The sequence below is a fragment of the Zootermopsis nevadensis genome, unplaced genomic scaffold, assembly GCF_977971745.1.
Source record: "Zootermopsis nevadensis isolate Lab colony 2312 unplaced genomic scaffold, Znev_1.0 Znev_ptg000016l, whole genome shotgun sequence".
NCBI classification, from domain to species: Eukaryota; Metazoa; Arthropoda; class Insecta; order Blattodea; family Termopsidae; genus Zootermopsis; species Zootermopsis nevadensis.
The window spans coordinates 3,212,055-3,232,523 of record NW_028259148.1 but is presented as its reverse complement, the minus strand read 5'-3'; the positions used below and the strand labels follow the sequence as shown (position 1 = coordinate 3,232,523).

General features: G+C 34.6%; 1 protein-coding gene across 5 annotated transcripts in view; it reads right to left on the bottom strand.

Annotated features, from left to right (window-relative positions):
* The window catches only part of Ca-alpha1T (Ca[2+]-channel protein alpha[[1]] subunit T), an 86,758-nt gene that overhangs the window by 18,285 nt on the left and 48,004 nt on the right, over positions 1–20,469 (bottom strand). For 3 of the 5 annotated variants that reach the window (XR_015535285.1, XR_015535286.1, XM_087349393.1), the window contains exons 15-24: positions 11,358–11,514; positions 7,461–7,616; positions 6,399–6,548; positions 5,726–5,855; positions 4,668–4,849; positions 4,086–4,225; positions 3,465–3,614; positions 2,628–2,808; positions 1,441–1,678; positions 61–322 (exon numbers count right to left, since the gene is read on the bottom strand). Coding sequence is in view for 3 of the 5 variants with exons in the window: in XM_087349393.1 (XP_087205519.1) it covers positions 61–322; positions 1,441–1,678; positions 2,628–2,808; positions 3,465–3,614; positions 4,086–4,225; positions 4,668–4,849; positions 5,726–5,855; positions 6,399–6,548; positions 7,461–7,616; positions 11,358–11,514 (1,746 nt within the window). In the remaining 2 variants the exon portion in view is untranslated. The remainder of the gene's footprint in view (positions 1–60; positions 323–1,440; positions 1,679–2,627; positions 2,809–3,464; positions 3,615–4,085; positions 4,226–4,667; positions 4,850–5,725; positions 5,856–6,398; positions 6,549–7,460; positions 7,617–11,357; positions 11,515–20,469) is intronic. The other 2 variants (XM_087349394.1, XM_087349396.1) reach the window with 2 other exon arrangements.

The following is a 20,469-nucleotide window of genomic DNA, read 5'->3' as shown; positions in this document are numbered from 1 at the left end:
CTACAACTACTGAAGAGCCTCTAATTCCTAGCGGAAAGAAAAAAACAAAACAAAATATACCTGTTGTGAGGCGGAAACAAGTAGAGTGAATAATCATCCCGTTCCTTGAGGCAGCCTCTTGGCTCAAAGAACATGAAGATCTTCTTGAGAGCTGTTGATGATCCTGATCCATTATTATTTTCTACAACAGTTCCAGGATTTGAACCAGCTCCGGCTGGATTGATTATTGTTGAGCCCTGACAGGAACCTTGTTGAGACATCACAATCACAGAGTCGTCATGCATTTGCTTCACCCTTGGCAATGGCGACGCCTCTGCCATAGCTACAACAGGAGTGAGATAAATCAGTGAACTGAATTTCAACTGAAACACTGGTTCTGAGGCTACTTTTACAAATTATGGAACACGTAATTATATGCAATTTGCATGCACATACATTATGTGGTATTGGAACAAGAATGAAAATGTGCACTCTTCTTTGGAGTAAGTAAAGCTGTCCCTCTACACGCCATGTAGGTCGTTTGGGGGGAGCGGAGGTATAGCTCCTACTTTCTTGACCTCGGCACTAGATGGGGGGTGAGTGGTCGGCATCACGCCCCGGCCGCGTTTTGCACCCGGGAAAGGATCCCGGTACCCATTGGACAGGAGGCTGGGTGGGCCCCAGAGCTGATCTGGAGGAAGAGGCTAGAGGAAAAATCCTCTGCCCCTGTCGGGGATCGAACCCTGATTGCCCAGCCCGTAGCCAGTCACTATACTGACTGAGCTATCACGGCTCCTCTTCTTTGGAGTACACAAACTTTTAAAATGTCATCTTTGAGACTTCTCTGCACTCACTAACCATGATCTTAATATATTGTTAATACAAAACTACTGATCACAGCTCCCACTGTAGCCATGTGATATGATTTTAACGTTGCTTTTTTTTTGGGGGGGGGGGGATATGGTGGTTGCAATTGAATGAAGGAGCAAAGAGATGGATGAATAGACAGGTACCTGGGTTTTCACTCAAGAGGATTTGAAAAGTCTACAAACCAAAACCTTTTTTACCCCATTGTATTCTGAAACGTTGTTATTCCTATTAAATTGTAGGAAAAGGGTTAAGACAGATCTGCAAAGGAACTGGGACGTCCTGCTACAGTCCACAAGTTAAATTAAGCATGTGTTGTACTGTATCTAATTTGAAAAGTATAACAAATTTTTGAAAATTTGTCAGCAGGCACAACTGTGAACCACTTGAACCACCTCCAATAAAATTATTGGTTCAGGCATTCATTTAAAATGTTAAATTCAATTTCAAAGTTTGACAAAATTATGAACTTCGGTTCTCGGTTTGTTTTGATATTGTTTAAAGACGTAGTTAGATAAGAAGTTTCAGGCAGGTTTTGGCATTAGTAATATTGAACTTTTGACTCCTATCACTGGTTTATAATAAGTACTCTACCTCTGGCAGTTAGGTTGTTGATGGGTTTCGTACTGTCCTCATACTGAATGGAGCTGGAACGTGTACCTCGTCCTCCATTGTAAACACTACTGTGATATGAAGATAAGGAGTTCTGTGGTGTGAGTTGTTGGTGAGAAGGGAGATGTTGCTGCTGTTGCGACGCCTGCTGTGATTGTGTCGGCTGATAGGCGCTACTGGAGAGAGAGTTCTGTCGGGTAAGAGACCCGACCCATGACACCTGTAAATTATTCATACCTATCATTAGTTATTTAATTACTCTGCTGATTTTGTTATCAGGTGAAACAAACCAAATAAATGTTATTTCTTACAAGATCAGATCAGCAAGTTAGCTCAGCATCTAACATGAGTGACTCATTTTAAGAATTAATCATAATTGTGGTTCTAAATATTTCTTTTTGTGGTGAGAATTTTACAGAATAAGGTTATTTATAAAATTAGTGCAGTAAATACATGATATATGGCGGTAAGGGGGCTATATTAATTTTCATCACTATTAGTAATACTTAAGACAGCTGTGATTATGGAATATTGTAACCAATAACAGTTCAGATACAAGCCAAATAGACAGTGGTGATTGCTCAAAGACAGATGTCAGTGTATGCATGTACCTGTGTGCACGCATGCGCACACCAGGCTTTCGTGGCTGGTGAGAGAGGAGACAGGAAAAACCAGGGGAAAGGAGGAAAGAGGAAAGTAGATGATATCTCAGGAAACATGATAAATACGTTCAGCAAGAAAAACATGTTGCAACGAAATACTGATAATGAAAATAATAGGATAATTATAACAAGCAAAAGGAATGCTAAAGACAGACTGTCCATAAATTGGCAGACAATTTGAAAATTTAATGAAAAACTTATATATGAACTTCTGTGACCACGTACGAACAAACTTGAATGATGTGAGAATGTTGTGTAGTACGTAAGTCTTTTGTATGTGATATTAAGTACATGCTCTTAAAATTTGCAAGTAATTTATAGACAACCTGCATGACAATGGAATTACAAATACCCTACTTAAAAATATTTATGACAATATTTGAGATAAGGCCAGAAATATTACAAAAGTAAAATTTTTAAACTTAATTTTAACTTACACTTTTAAGTACACAAATTATAATTACAACTGAACATATTTTTTCACACTGAATACAGTTAATAACATACCTGAGATAGCGGACAGTAACCAGGAGAGTCACGGCTGCTCCGGATTGAGTTCTGAGGGCTGAGTCCTTTGCTGCTGTTGTTATTGTTGAAATGCCTGTTGTTGTTTGGTGTACCCTGAGTATCATTCCGGATGGTGCCAAGAAGCCCTCCATTACAGTGTGAGTGGTCCCCACAGTGGCCGCTAAAACAGAGAATGAAGAAATTCTCATTTCTACTCAGGAGAATTTTGACGTGTCCGCAATAAGGTGTGTCCAAACTAATGTGATCAACGTAAAAATCACTGTTATTTAAATTGACTCGTTATTTACGAACTGCTTAATATTTATGTGTATGAAAATAACATGTTCATGCAACTACACTCGATCGCATATTTTATTTGGATGCTATGACAGTAGAAAAACATTAATTCGGGCAGAGTTACCTAATATTTTTGTTTGCATTTCATCCAGTATACACAATTTTAAAAATGTTCCAAACAGGTCACACACCTTAATAAAATATAATATTTTATGGCATGCATAACATTAAATTTGACATGAAAAATAATAATAATAATACATAATATATTTGTATGTAGTAGAGTACGTTATTAGTCTGTGATAACAAACCTCAGTTAAACTTTATCATATGCGAATAGGGGATTTAACCCTGTACTATCAGACTTTAACATCTGGCATAATAATTTAGCAGTATACCAGTGTAAAAAATTTCTAGCTGAATTGTAAATGAGCTCAGAAGCACAGATGATAAAGATTAAAATACATTACTTTGCCACATGCTTTATATGAATATGACTTAAGTCCAGAAAATTTGGAGTATTACAAAGTAGATACTTACGGAGGGCTGAGGATATTATTGTTGTTGAGGATAATATCATGGTCACCTAACTGATCTTGTTGGCCCATTTCAGATCCACCACATCGTGACTTTCTTCTCAATGAAGGTCGTGACAGCTTCCATGAACAAACCCTCTGGATGCGTGGTGTGCTGTAAACAAAACCAAAGGTGGTCATTTCATGTGGAATTACTGCTTTAATTTGCCAAGAGAAGGAATAATTCTTTCAGTGACTTACTGACTTTATTCTGTTACTTTTCAAACAGATAATAAATTATGACTTTTCTTGTGACACATATTATCATACAATTTTATTTCATAACAACAAAAAATTCTGAAAATGTCTTTAAATATTTGGGAAGTACAGTGAGATATTTAGATAGCAGAACCATGAAGTGAGTTTATGTTTTATGAACAAGCCCACTTATGTAGGATTTGAAGTTTCCACAGAGATGAGTAAGAAGATGGCGGTCTTCTGGGTTGTAGCACCGTGTAGTCTTGTAGTAGTTTACCGACGTTTCAGAGGTCATCCACACGCCCACATAATTCACAGAAGAAACAAATTAAACTGAAGTAGAATCTGAGACCAGCTTCAAAGGCACGCAGCCTGACATACAGTTTACCTTGGCAATGTGTCCCTGCGACTGCTGACTGCCACGAGGCTGACACGCCTCCCAAGTGTTGGTGTGGGCTGACTTAGGTTATTCACTGTGAATTTATTGTTCGGAGGTTTCAAGAGTCCAGGAATGCTGTGTTGTGATGACTGTAACAAAGGGGGCTAACCTCAGTGGAAAAGAGCATTACCATCACTTAAAAAAAAAATAACAAAGAACTTTGAAGGAAGTTTTATTTCAGATTTTTTTTATATAAAATTGTGTCTGTTCTTCTGCCTCACACATACTACATTCCATTAAAATAATAATAACAGTAATAAATGTTAGGATAAACAAGTTTGAGAAACACGGCCTATTATACTCTGTTATCTGAAAAGTTTATATGGAAGCTTGAGAAAAACCACAAAACCCTAGATTAAACGACTGACTTCGAGAATTGGTCCAAGCACTTCTAATAAAGTTAACGAGCATGGATACAGATTATGACCATTCAAGATAAAGGACTGTTAGGTCAAAGAACAACACAAATTTAATTTAATTTATAACAAGAGAATTTGTATTTTCAAAAGGATTTATTAAAGATGAACTTACCGAAGCCTTACTTACCATCGAGCGGTCTATGGAATCTATGGAAGTGGAGCTGGCATAGAGTGCAGGAGCCATCAGGCGGTTGTTGAAGTCCCTCATAGAGGAATCAAGAGTTGTGTTGGGAGAATCCTGCGGAGTTGCCACAGTGTGCGTGATTATAGGCTGCTGGCACAGCATTTTGCTCTCTGCAAATAATAAAGATGATACTCCAGATCGTACCAGTGTTTCGCACACTTTTCTCCTTCATACACTACACAGAATGACTGGAATATGCATATTTCTTATATGACATGATTAATAAATGACAGTCCTATTTAAACATTTATAATATAACTGGTTTCTATCCTTCACTGCAATGTTATCAGCTCTGTAAAATAAATATTTTTTTTGCAATTTTTATTTCTGAACAACCCGTACAACAAGAACAGTCAATCACAGGGGTACGTATTCTTTTCAGAGTGTGAGTCACATCATAAAATGTGATGAATTTGAATTTTGGTGTCCAATAGTGCATTATATGGGTATATTATTTGTAATTTACTTTTAATTCAATTGAATTAGTTCCATCAATTAAGAAAACTCAAAGGCATTGGCAAAATTTTAAATTTAAGGAGGATAGTCGTCCTTCAGAATATGATAGGTGCTCAAATAGTCAAGAAATTCCCTGCCTTCTACAGAACCTGAAGGTTCATTACTGTATCAATAACAGCCCGTCACACAGTCCTATTCTGAGCTGAATAAAACCAGGTACGTAAAGTCCTTTTTGTTAATGAGCCAAGTTTGTGAAACCAGCTTACATGAATATACAGGATGGTCATAAATTATTTACCACAATTCAAGTACACACAAAACACAGAGTATACGAGATACAGAAAATTGGTTCGGCCGGGCAATCAACTAATACAAAACTTTTTCAGCTGTCTTCTCCAACAATGCAATCCGATTCACGATATCCCTAAAACTTTGTGATTTATGTAAGTTTTAAATGTGGTGAATAATTTATGACCACCCTGTATATATTTCTTTTGCAGAACAAGTTAAATTATAGGTGTGTTCCTTACCTTTCTGAATATTGCACTTTGGCTCGTAATCACGATCCAGATCTTGTTTCTGCTTCCAGCTGTTCTTTTCACAATGCCCATTGTCAGTTTTCCTCAACTCTTCTGCACTTCTCCATCTATTCTTCAGCTCCTGAAAATGGATAATACACAAATAGGGAAACTGTAACACAAAACTGATTATATACCTCCTTGTTATGAAAATAAAAGGGAATTAATCTGTTCACAAAGTCATGTTCAGAAAGAAACTGCCTAAACTGGATCCAAAATTGATACTAATATGAAATGGCACAGATAAATATTATGCAAATTCTAGATGTCTGTGTCAACTTTCACTGCTTATTTTTAACAAACATTAACAAAGCAGGCAAAAGAACAACGTAGATTACACACGAGATTTGCCAGTTGACCGACGGAAGTCATTTTACGAGGCAGAATATAAAATTAAGATGAAAACAAAACCACAAAAGATAGAAAATGAAAGAAATAAACACACAAGCTAAACAGCGGGAAGCATGCGGCATAACACAGTTGACATACACTTCTTTGAAAGAAAGAGATATACAAAGATCAAGAAGTGGATGGTCATAACAATTCAAAGTGTTTTGGACCTCAGAAGGAGTTTCAAAGTTTCCAAAAAATTGCACTGGTTAGTCAGCAGAAGTAAGGAAACTACCTGCGTTCCTGCGGTGTAGCTGTCGGATTCTGAACTCGAACTTGATCTTGATCCATCAAAGCTGGAAAAGTGATCACTGTACTCGCATTTGTGTGCCTGCTGTGCCTGTTTTGCCAACTCCCGCTGCTCCCGTTCGCGGCGCTCATTTCGCTGAAACACGAAAGAATTTCCCTTGTAAAAATTCTTACTGTGTTTAGAACAGTGTTACCCAAAGTTGGAGCTGCAACTCCCTGGGGGGTTGTGAGGCTCTTTCTGTTGGGGGGGGGGGGCACTGTAAAATTAGCCAGAAACAAAGATTCTGAAATTATTTCTAATATTAAAAAGCAATAAGTCAATATTAATTCAATTACAAACATACAATTTAATAGAAAAGTATTTCATAGGTAAACAACATAAGACACACTGATAAGAATTATTTAGAATTGGTACATCATATTTTATGGCATTTTTGTAAACTGGGAGCCTCAGACTTTTTTATTTATATCAAGGGAGATTCACACTAAAAATAATTGCAATTAAAATTACACTTGCTTGTGGAAGTAAAGACTGCAGTTTTAAAACAACTTATTAAACTTGAATATTTTTTTTTCACCAGTCTTACCACAAACACAGTTTAGTTGATCATAACCTGTCCGAGCATGGCGTGCACTTTTCCTTGAGGGCACTAGTGTTTGTTTTTATGTGTACAGGGATAGGGGAGAGAGGAAGGGGGTAAAACATATCAGCTAATGTCACCTATGTCTTCCATCAGTCTGTCACAAAAATTTGCATTTTCCTTAGCGTCAGGATAATTACAGATTTTGAATGAGTAGTGGCACATCTCCACAGGAACTATCGTTCACTCACTATTTAAGTTACTGGAACAAGTTTACAGACTTACACGTAGCCAAAGATTAGTGGCATTTCTTAAACATGAAATATAATGTCTAAATTGCTATGACCGAGTCACAGAAGCATCATTTGTAAAATCATGTGCACGACACGATGGCGAGACTGGCAGTCAGAAAGAAAATGTCTCACATTCTGTGACTTTGTGATAATTAGACAAACTTCATCACATACCTCTGAAGAGAAGCCTTCTACCAAGATGGCAACTAGAAGGTTGAAGAGAACGTAGTTACCAAATGTCATAAGTGCCACGAAGTATAGCGCGGCCCAGTGGCTCGTCTTCTCCATTCCATTAAACAGCACGACGTTCCAATCTTCTTGGGTTAGGATCTGTTAGGAAACAGATCACAAGCAACCTGTAGAGCTGCCACATTTTGTACATTGTCTTCAGATGACATGACCACAAAATTATAAACTGTATTTTTTAATGCTGTCAGCAACATATTCTAGTCAGATGGTGGTAGCAAAACAGAGATGTCCCTTACGTCCAAAGCCATTAAACTCTGTTATGTGGCAAAATATGGAAAAATAGGTAAAAGTTATTGAAAATCGTGTTTCTAATCTGAATTTCTGACTGAGGATGAGCCGTTGCGGCTTCCCTGGTTTCCTTCACTGCTGTTTCCCCTTTCACTGTCATTTACAGGTGGCAACGTGACAGTAACTTTCTCGTACTGGTAAGGCAAAGAGTGTAATGTCATTAACGGCTTGTCCCAGGTAAAATATTCAAACACTTGAGATCAGAAACACATAATTTACAATAAAGCCTCACTCTTTGAATTTCTTTTACATATTCTGTCAAATAACATGGTTATTCTATGGTCAGTACTTGCGGGGCACTCTGTATTAAAATAAAGAGTTGATTGTCGTCTGATAGACATCTGTCTTCAATGACTTTAGATGCACGGCTGTTACATGGAAGGAGACCTGTGTTTAATCTAAGATCGACAAGGCGATATGTATGTCTATATTAGAATATCTAGGAGATGGGTATTCAAATCCTGTTTCGTGTCTGGTTTAAAAATAGTGTTTACTTCAATCAAGAGTAGAGTTTATCGAAAAAATTCTCACAATATTATGTTTCGTGTTCCTCCATTTAGTTGGTATCATTAACCCTTAAAAGCCTAGTGGTAACTATATGTACCACCGGATTTAACAATAAATAAATCTGCAGTTTTAATTTATGGGTTTCAGACTATTCTCACTGTAAACGTGAATTACTTCCTTGAACAGTATTAGCCAACTAATCTTTGTAATGGTGAAGAGCTGTGTTTTCTTTGCGGTACGGACTGAATTTTTAAACATTTAGACGAGCTTCAAAGGGTTAATCTTTATTATATACAATCTCGTGTAGAGGGAACTGGGTATTTGAAGGAGCTTTCGTCTAAACACGCGTTTGTTATCGGTTTTTGCAATACACAGAAACTGTTACAAGAAATGTAATCAGTCCAATGGCGAGGGGATTCTTGGAAAAGTTGGTAGATATACAGAATACATCATCGTGAAGCTCACAAAAGTATGAATACTAAAGTTGAAGCAGGGGGTATATATAATTACTATTGGGCTTAAAAGGGATAATTATCGAAGTACAGAATGTCTCTAATTCACATAAAATATAAGTTTATATTGTTTTTGAAATGCAAAAATAGGTTCAGATTTATCGACTCATTCTAATTCAATTCGAGTTGTTTCTGAACTTAATGGAGATTTAAAATTTTAATAACAACTGCCGTACCAATTAAACAGATGGAGCTGTGTTGACTGAATGCAAGCTACTAATTTAAGTCTAATAATTTAATTTAACTGATTGTTACGTGTCTAACCAGGGTAATTAAATTTAAAATGGATGAAAACTGACGGTAATAACATTCCGTAGGTCAGATTAGTATGCTAATCTCTTACGAACAAGCGTTGAAGCAATCTGCTAGGAAGGATTGTGATGTTCACCTCGCCTTGGTATTCGTTTATAATTAATTTGATTATTACAGAAGATCTTTTAAATATTTATTATCTAATTAAAATGACGCTGAAAATAATTACTTCCTCATGTACAAATATACCACGATAATTGTTATATCAATTAAATATTTTTTTATTTTGTGTGAAATAAGTTTTCAATAATTTAAATAACATTTGAGTAAAGCCTATATGTAATTTGAGACAAGTAAATTATTTCAATTATTTGTATCAACTGGATATTATTTAAGGTTGATATTGGTAAGCAGTAAAGACAAAATGAAGGACTTAACAATAAACACCCACGTAGTTTCAAACCTGTAGCTACGGAGAGTTGTGAAACAAAGAACAACACAAAACTTTTCGACGATTTATAACACGATAATTAATGACCATATCATTCCGCATTTCGTTAATCAAATCCACTATACGGTATATGAGAATTACATTTTTAAGTATTTTTGAATTTAAAAGAATGTCCATCAGGGCTAACGTACCAACAGTACGATTAATGATTTCAGTGTAAAATCTGAGGTAAACAGGGACAGATATGTTTGGAGTTCTCTGACTAAACTTCCATTCTATTATCCCTTCATTGCTCAGTCACTTTACGAAATAAAATATTCCAGGAACACCGCACATCGTTAATAGATGATAGGAGAAAGATTACATAATATTAGAATCAGCCTCTTTCCAGTGTAGGGCCCGCTCAAAATGGAAAACCATTTATTTTTATATGTAATTTTTAAAAACTTGCACCACCATCAATATGACAACGTGGTCCTGTTTCGACTATATTGACAGCTAAATAAATGTGGTAATTTGCTTAATATGAATATTATTTCAAAATTATTAAAAGTACAATTGATCATTTTTGTCTTCAGACATTTCAAAATTGTTCTCTTGCCAGCAAATGGGATGGCATTATGAACATTCTCTCTCTACATGTATCAGATAATACACTATGACGATTTTTTAAAGTGTTTATATATGCCAGGGTTCTGAATGATTTTATTGGCGAAAAGTTAAATAAAGATATTTTATTTACACGTAAGTAAAACGATGTGACCATAGAATTTTTTTTTAAATTCGGTCAAGGTCATTTAGGTGGACTTCGCTGATCACGAACATCGAATTTACAAAAAAAAAAGTACGCCTACACGAATAATTATCACACAACAGACTAATGAACGTTCAGAAATATCAAGTATTTCAACATGTATCAGGTAAAGAATTTTAAATTTATGAAGCATCTGGAAAACAATTGTTACTTACAATATTTCTAATTGGAATTGTATCCCAACATGCTTATTTACATTATTTTATTATGAAATTTATGCAAGGAAAACAAATTTTTTTATATTTGTTCCACTTTTGTAAGGGACAATTTAATTTCAAAATAATTTGCGTTTGCATTTCAACACTGACTGTTTAGGCAGAGTACTGTTAAAGCCAAATGAAAATCTCGAGACAAGTTGTAACCTATTGAGATATAGACGTACAAGAACAATTCTATCCTGTATTGTCATTCCTTGCTAGAGTTGACGTCACTAACACAAATTATACTTTTCGGACTATTATGTATCAGCTTTTGAAACAAGTATTTTTGCACGAATAATTGTTCTTTGTTCGGAAACACAAAAATGACATCATTTATGACTTGCACAAAATTCTCCTGACATGAATTCAAGAGAGTAATACCTTTTTTTACGAATGCATAACAACATGTTACAAAAAATCAGTCCACAGTCCTACAAGAGCAGAGTATTCCTTGCTGCTTATAGAAATAAAAGTATTTGGACTCATATAAAAATGAGGAACAATCTATTCCATGCACGAAACACAATATAACGAAACTTAGTAAACATTATTTACTTCTAGTAAAATTTTAAAAGTTATTTTGTCCGGAACAAAGTCGAATTAACAAATTTTTGAAATTTCAAAGAAAAAAACAAACAAACAAACTATATTTAAGTTGATAAAATAACCAACATGTTGTACAGATCGGTTATTACTTCTTGAATAAAATAATTACGTACTCGACATACAACTTAATTTCTATTGATTATATAATCTAGGCGATCTGTGCAGATAAAAATGTAAAATTCAGCGACTTACCTGGAAGACCGTGACGGTGGCCCAGAGAATATTGTTAAAATGTTTCCTATCACAAACGCACTTCGGGTGACGATTGACGATTTCGTCACAATTACACTCTCTGGATCCATCTGACAGCATGCAAAACTTACCACCAAAGAGGTACATTCCTAAAATACTGTAAAAAACAAAAAAACAAACAAGTTCTCCACAAAATATGATAAAGTGTGAAATTAACGGCCAACGGTTACTGTAATTAGGACAGAGAAAACAAGAATGTTAGCTAGAGGAGAGAAATGAATAAAATAAATAAGCATCAGCAGTCACTAAAAGGTAAACATCATTCAAACTCCGTCTCCTGTCAGCTCATGGTTTCTGCAACAACATAACCTAACTTATAATAAAGCGTCTGTGGTTTAGATATACACACGTAAGCATAGCTATACAAATTGGTCATGCCCATTGTAAAGTAACAATACGTGTAAAACCACACACAATTTCCGAACATACATCTGATACAATAACGTGAAACAATTTATTGCAGATCAAGATTGTTCTAGTGCTTATGATAGCCGACGTAATTGTTGAACTACGCATGGAAGTTTACACAGACGTGTACAATGCCCAACGTGTTACATTTATATTTATTTATATAGCTACACTTAAACATGGATCAAAATGAAACTTGTCATGTGCATTGGGGTATTACGGTGTGCATTGTCTGTGTGTTTTTTTGCTTAAAATGCAGCCATGTACACTCTAAAGGATCAATGAATATCAATTTGATTGCCCATGATTAAATACGTCATTCCATTTCACAACAGAAAATCTAGAAGAAACAAATTTTGTATTGTGCAACACATCACAATTTTTAAACTGATTTACTGCTGTGACGAATTTTGATTATCAATATTTTAATGGAAATAAAAAAATTAAGAATAGTAATTAAGATAGACACAGGCCAAATTCAAGTTTTCACAACAATTAGAATTAACGAAATGTGTAACAAGACAGAACTTATTTGTCTATCAGTGTCTATAACGCGATAGGGCACTCCAATGTAATAATGTTTTCAACGAATAAAAAAAACCCACTTAAAATTATTCTATTCACAAAAAAAATATTAATTCTGTAAGTTTTGAAACTTAATACGTAAATGCCCATTGTTTTGTAAATGAAGTTAGTTTTCACATAATTTAAAAAAACAAAAACACATTAATACATTTAAAAGATTCAAAATAAGCCATTTTTCATACAAAATTATAAATGACACACGCAGAAAATAACACAATATCGGCTCTTAAATGAGTGTTTGTTTCGTGTCAATGAACACCACCATCTTGTCACTGCCTTCATAGCTGGAATTAAAATGGACGTATGTTTTCAGGACGTCTGCATATCTAGGGGTGTAAATTGCGTGTTTTAAAGTTAATATGCTTTATAAAATAAAAATTAAACACAAGTGAAGATACTACACAGTTATTAACGAAGGGAATCAACAAAAACATTACTTTCAAATGCTGTATAGATCCTTTAAAGATCGTGTTATTCTACAGTAACATGGACGGAATAAGTGAAAGGAGAATAATAATATCCAAATTCTTTTGACTGACATCTGCACAAAAAAATATCAAGAAACATATCCATCAGACAAAACCGGTTTACTTTTAATTAACATTTCCGAATTTTTAATATCGACTTAATTCGACCGCATATTTTTTATTTTTTTATTTTTTCGTAAAAATATATTTTAAATACGTTAGATAATAAATTACTCACATTTACGCGAATATAATACTAAAGTCTTCGGAATAAATACAATTTTAACTGAGTCATTCATTATTCACATAAGGGAATATTTAAATTTCATTCCTATGACCTCGTATACCAAGTCAATAGAACTGGAGATTACATTTTCATTTATTCCGACTTCTCTTCAGAAAGACAACAAACAGCATCATTGTTGCAGCAGACAATAATTAACAATAATGTAGTCCACACAGAATCTTAATTCTGAGCTAAAATGTTATTTAGTTAGTTGGAATCTATGTATTTTCATAAAACACACATTAACGAAAATGTATTAATTCGTACCAGTGACAAGTAAATGCAAAAGACATATTTTTTCAAAATAATATTATAAAAATCTTAGTTCTAAAACAGAAAGCTCAGCATAGAAATATCAGTAGTCATTACAATTCCGTTTATTTAAGCTAGATGCCTCTGTGTTGCTGAAAATAAGTTATACACATTGTTGTGTTGGTATACCAACACAACAATGGCCGAGTAAACAAATTTCTACTAATTTGTTGGCGACGACGACAAATCACAATTTTTTTATAATAAATAATAATAGATTACTGAGCTTTAAGGTTAGTTAAGAACAAACAGAAAAAAAAACATTATAAACATAAATAACGGATCCTAACTGCGTTTATTTAGAATTTAACACACGGAAAGAATGGCGAAGAAACGATCTAATGAAATATCAAAAGTGGTGGTACTGTGTTTCGCGTTTCGTATTCGGGAAGCACTGGTTTCAAATCTGAACCCCAAAACCGTTAACCTGAGTGACATTTTTCCTGATTTTTCCAAGTCCCTCGATTCAAATGCCTAGGTATTATAGCCTAAACTAGGCCACAATCGCTATCTTCCAGATCCCTTCCCATTCATTATTACAATAATCATCCTGAACATTCGAAACTTTCATCTATATACAAATGACTAGTTAAATAAACCTGATATAAAATTAACTATGTGACCAATGAATCAGTTGAAATGAATACTGAATGCCATTCTCGTTTTAAAACGAGATTAGTTTATTTTGTAATTCTGTTCAATTACAATCAGAACCAACTCCGCTAAAATGTAATTATTGTCCAAAATGAGCTGTTGTTTCTATCTGTTTTATGAGAGTAACAAAAGACAGTGTCGTCTAGTCAAAGTGATGTTCGTAATATTACTTCAAAAACTATTATAAATAAATCTGAAAATGTAAAGCAGGTTTCCTGCTTATACTGAATATCGTGTAAATTTAAAGTTCCTCAAAACTGGAATCGTAATACATGAACCATAGGTAAAAGGAAACGATTTCGTTGCAATTTGTAGTGCAACTGTAGTAGAACACTAATTTTAAATACTACTATAATTTCACTCCAAGAAACATATAATTATATTTGAATTTCGTAAGGAATTATATGAATGACGAATACCTTTCATATTTTAAAAATAAAATCATTAATACCACTGTGTTAATTTTCATTTTGAATTAGGAACATCATCACTGTTACAAAATCTTCTAGAGATTTTTACGTAGATTATGAAAACCGTGATCACTTTGACTAGACAGGTAATTGCAAAGGTTATCTGATGTAGTAAACGTACGTTTGTTCTACGTCATACACTATTCACATGAAAAGTCACCACATGAACACAATACTCAACAACACAGCTACAAAGTAATCTAAATTACACACAATCTAATGGCAACACACAATTTCTAGGTTACTACAAAACACCAAAGAGTACGAGTCCAAGTTACATTTTAAAAGTTTTAATCTTCGCTTGTTAAAAAACAGACAAATAATTTGATTCAGTTTTATGCCATATTGTCTATTATTATTTATTTATTTAGTGTTCTGTCTGACGACAGGTCCATATGAACAGGATCCTTCCATCCTTTTCTCGGACTGGGACCTGTTCATATACGTTCTTGGCAGATGATCCAGAAGTGGTTTGCCATTGCCTTCTTCTGTGTGTGAATGGAGTAATTGTTGGGATGCCACGGAGGAAAACTCCGTGTTGCCTAGACCACGGCCTTGCCCAACACAAGTTATAAATTCGGGCACCGCCGGGAATCGAACCCGAGACCCCAGGATTACAAGGCCAGCGTTCTAAACGCTAGACCACCCCATCTTATTATTATTTAGTGTTCTGTCTGACGACAGGTCCATATGAACAGGATCCTTCCATCCTTTTCTCGGACTGGGACCTGTTCATATACGTTCTTGGCAGATGATCCAGAAGTGGTTTGCCATTGCCTTCTTCTGTGTGTGAATGGAGTAATTGTTGGGATGCCACGGAGGAAAACTCCGTGTTGCCTAGACCACGGCCTTGCCCAACACAAGTTATAAATTCGGGCACCGCCGGGAATCGAACCCGAGACCCCAGGATTACAAGGCCAGCGTTCTAACCGCTAGACCACCTCATCTTATTATTTATTTAGTGTTCTGTCTGACGACAGGTCCATATGAACAGGATCCTTCCATCCTTTTCTCGGACTGGGACCTGTTCAGATACGTTCTTGGCAGATGATCCAGAAGTGGTTTGCCATTGCCTTCTTCTGTGTGTGAATGGAGTAATTGTTGGGATGCCACGGAGAAACCGGGGAAGCCCCCGGAGGAAAACTCCGTGTTGCCTAGACCACGGCCTTGCCCAACACAAGTTATAAATTCGGGCACCGCCTGGAATCGAACCCGAGACCCCAGGATTACAAGGCCAACGTTCTAACCGCTAGACCACAGTGGCAAGTATTGTTTATCATACACCGCCAAAAATATTTTCTGGGTTCGAATCCCACTCAATCCATGGATGTTTTTTCTGTGTTGTGTTGCCCTGTGTACAGGTAGAGGCCTTGCGACGGGCCGATCCCTCATCCAAGGAGTCCTACCGAATGTCCATAGATCGAGCCAACGAAAAGTTGGGACCCGCAGTGCTCAGGCACTTTAAGAACGGGTCGAACCCAGTATCCAGTGTTCTAGTAGCCATTGTAAGGCGAACAATTCATCGTCTGGTAATAAAATTTCGGTACACACGAAGTCTTTGTCTCTGACGAGTTCTCAGCTGCAAGAGTTTAATATTGCTATTGGTTTCATAATTTTGTACATGCATTTTCAATTAAAACAATTTACAATATAAATAATGTGCAATGTGTCCGAAATGTAACTTTGCTCCGCGACATATTTTGTAATGATTTGCTCCTGAGGTTAATACCTTGATCTGTTACACATATATCAATATGGCATATTAATCTTGAGAGCTTAATAGCCTCACGACACGAATGTCTCGTTTAAACAACAATAATCAGCCTTGGACAAGTACTGATTTCTAAAATACAAAGGACAGTATAAGTAGTCAGAGGTATTTATTTTTAATTAGTTTTGTTTTCGACGTATCCTGTCATGTGTAATATAATCTTGATTTATTTCATTTAATGGTTTACCAAAGATATTTAAGTCACTGGATTTAACTTTGTAATAACGTTTTATAGGACGGGAATGTAGATTCAGAGGCAACTTGTAGAAATAAAGATTAAAAATAAAATAAAATGAAGACCTTTTCATATTTTTGGCGTGTGTTGAAATGAGAAAATGATTGTATATATGAGTAACATGACAGCGTTGTACTGATTTGGATTATTTCTACATATTTGAGGTTATGTTTTATCACACTTAACCTGACATGCAGGTCGTCAGTGTGGTCAGAGAATTTTTAAAAAAAAAATACAATAAAAAATACTCTGTATTATGTGACAGAGGTGACAATAACTTGTTTAAAATTAAGGTAACAATTATTTGTTGAACTGAACAAAACGTGAAAAGTGTATGGCAAGCATTACTAATATTTCATACGAAGTTTCCCGTAAATTTTAAAAACAGATACCGTTATAGGGTTCGACATGTAAAACTTGTTTATCCATAATTTGTTAAATATTATGAACTTAAGAGCGTGTGAGAGTAATTTATGCTAAAGAGAATACACAACTTTCTGTCACGACATGAAGAAGTTTTTATGTAAATAATAATCACTAAACTTAGGTCCTACAATTTTTATTTTTCAGCGAATATGACATTCGTAATATTCTGTCACAAACTTGTGTTTAATTTCATTTAGTACCCAGGACAATACTAGACATTTCTTCAACGCAGATATATTATGTAATTTTGTAAATTTATTATAATAAAATCAATGGTACTGTAAAGAACTTGTATTTTTAATTAAAAGGAACAAATAGACACACTCTTACTTCCGACTTCGACTGGTAGTCTTGTAGTTTAATGCCATATTCGGGGTATATTTATATAATTAATTCGCACTGAAAGTGCTATCACATTTTCATGATCATTCTACTAAGTAACTTAATATTAAAGGAATTTATAATGATTTTTTTAAGGTTTTTATAATGATGTACACTGAATATTTGATAATTTTCGTATAATTTGTGCAAAATGTATTCTAATAAAATTATTTTGATTCCAATCGACAGCTATAACAGGCCACTACTGACAAATACTTTAGAGATAAAAATAAAATCATTTATTAATTATCTGAACTCCAAAATTTGACAACATATTTCTCCGAAAACAATTTTGAAGTACTACGCGGTACGACAAAAGAATATTATCACTTCCAGTGCAGTGCAGAAATTTGAAGAATAATTGCTGTCAATACTAAAAACACAGATCGGTATCTTTTTAAATAAACTGAAGCTAAAAGTATTCATGCAAAGGAGCGAACAATTGAAGCTGCTGGTGCTATGAAGCCAATAAAAATTCAACTGTTTTGGGTGGCGTGAAATGACCCAACACCAAAAATATCTTACAGCAACTTAAACTGAAAAAGGCTTCACAGATATTCTTTCAGAACGTCCTCAACTATCATAAACTACAAGCCCCTAAACAAATGTTCCACGTAGCCATTTATATTACGTAACTTAAACGTCAAGCCGATTATTTTAATAAAGCATCTTTCAAAACAGCAGAGTATGAAAGCAGCAAATTAGGTTGCATAATCAGTTTTAATTTGCTTGGCAGCCACTGAATATTTAACTGTTTCTTTCTTCTAATAATCTCTTGTCACAATCATTTTAAATGAAAGAGAAATAGATACTCAAGGATAATCAGAAATAATGGCAAACACTGGACGCACACAAGACACGTGGCCTACTAACACGCACTACTAAAAGTGTTACATAGCAACAGAAGCAATACAATTAAACAAATCAGCAGCGTTAGTCAAATCGAGTTATTTAAAGAAAAAGAATATCCAATATTTACGCAGTCGCACATAAAGTCCACAGAAGATTAAGTGCAGTGACCAAAAGGCAAGGACGTCGATCAGAAAATACGCGTGACCTGTTAAAGTCATGATATTCTACAAGATGCAGTGTCGACGAGCGATGTACAGAGGACCAAGTACTTTTGAGATTTAAAATGAATTTTAGTGGAAATATTAAAATGAAGAAAGATTCTATGTCCAAAACTTCAGAGGATGTTATATTTCAAACCTTTATTTTTTGTGACACAATGAATGACCACCACAATGTTAAAATTCTGTACAATAACACAAAATAAAATTACAAATTCAGATTTTGTTAAATTTTTAACTCCCAAGGGACAACTGTTCAATAACCATAAAAACCTAAAATCCTGTCTACTCATTAACAAGATCAAAGTTTATGAACGAAAGCATTTCAGGACAGAATGACAAAAAAAGAAACCTAAGAAAATTTTGTTGTGTCCAATGATCGTGATCCCAGCGTTGTCGTAACATTACCTCTCATATGGACTTTACATCGAGCCCTTGTTATATTCTATTGCGATATAAAGCGTTACTATTTTAAGAAGCGATTCATACTTGGCCCAGCATTTTTGCTAAAGGATAAGCATAAATAAGCTATTGTTAGTGACAAATGCGGGTTACGTGTCATAGCGAATCGTGATTGTAATTGAAAGCAAATACGAACAGGTAAGCTAAGCATGATTGTAATAAGCAAGCAAAAAAGTTGAAAAGTTAAAAATAGAGGAAATTCGACTGATTACGTCATGTACGTGGGCTATACTGTAAGACCATTGGAATGAACAATCCATAATAATTTTATATTATAAAATTAATATAATAATTGTTTTGTCATACTAACTATCGCTTTTTACGAAGTTATGCAAACTGAACGTGCACATATAAAATTAATTTTCGACAGCATCGTAATATTAAATGTTTAAAAATGAGGTCACTGACTTAAAAAAATTAATTAACAGTTTCATGAAGTAATTTTCAGTTTACTTTATTTCTTTCTGATCAATCGTATCACTACCTTCTCATCACGAGCTGCCCAAATGAGAATCGGTACAGTCTATTTATTTACCGGAGAGGTCTCGTTAAGTATGTAGTAATTCTAGGAATATTTCTCTAAAAATTTCGAAACAGTTTTTAAAAACACTCAATATTTCATTTGGATTAATAGCGGCATTATTTTTGAATAGCGCCACTGTGACGTAATCAGAAAACGTTCCGACCGAGTAGCCATGCTTACTTTGGTACGTAATAAATACAAGCGAAGGACTAGTTCCTATGTTGGTTGTATACATTACCTGTTCTCTTGTGAGAGACTGATCTATGACTTTTGACTCGTGACACATGATGGTACATGTGTCGTCTATGTGCTGATGAAGATGATAAAATCTCATACAGCGCTGTTACACATTGACAAGAAGTGTTTTAAATAATGTGTATCTTTCCAATTTAAACATCTGAATGGCTACACACATTACGTGAAACACTACCAAGTTAACAATTTAATACGTATGAAATTTGTCACGTAATTTCTTAACTGTGTTCTGATTCATTACATTAAATGAAATGTTTTGTAATAACCGATAAACGGATACTTTAAATTAAAGAATGAAATTGAAATGTCATGAAATTCTTCAATGAACAGTCAAATTATGTCAATTTTCTATTTTACGTTAAGTCTGTACGTGCATGTTAAAATTTACAAAACAAAAGACCTTGCACCAAATTCTTTCGATTGTTTAACTATATCTGACATTTCTGTGAACACTACATCTACTATCTTCAGAGTAAAAATATCACGTGATGCTCGAAAGAGATTACTTGCTTATAAATTGATTACTATAATCCTGCAGGACTGATAAAAATATTAACTCTTCAATTCATTTTTAAATTAATTCTGCTGAAATTGTGCCAGCATGGTTTGTTATATGAGAAAATACAAATAATTCCAGTTTCATATCCTTGTTGTTACAGTGTCTGAAACTGACTCAATTAATTAATTTCTAATCCTTGTACACAGAGTTGGAAATTTTCTTTGCAGGTACATAAATTTGTAGTAGCT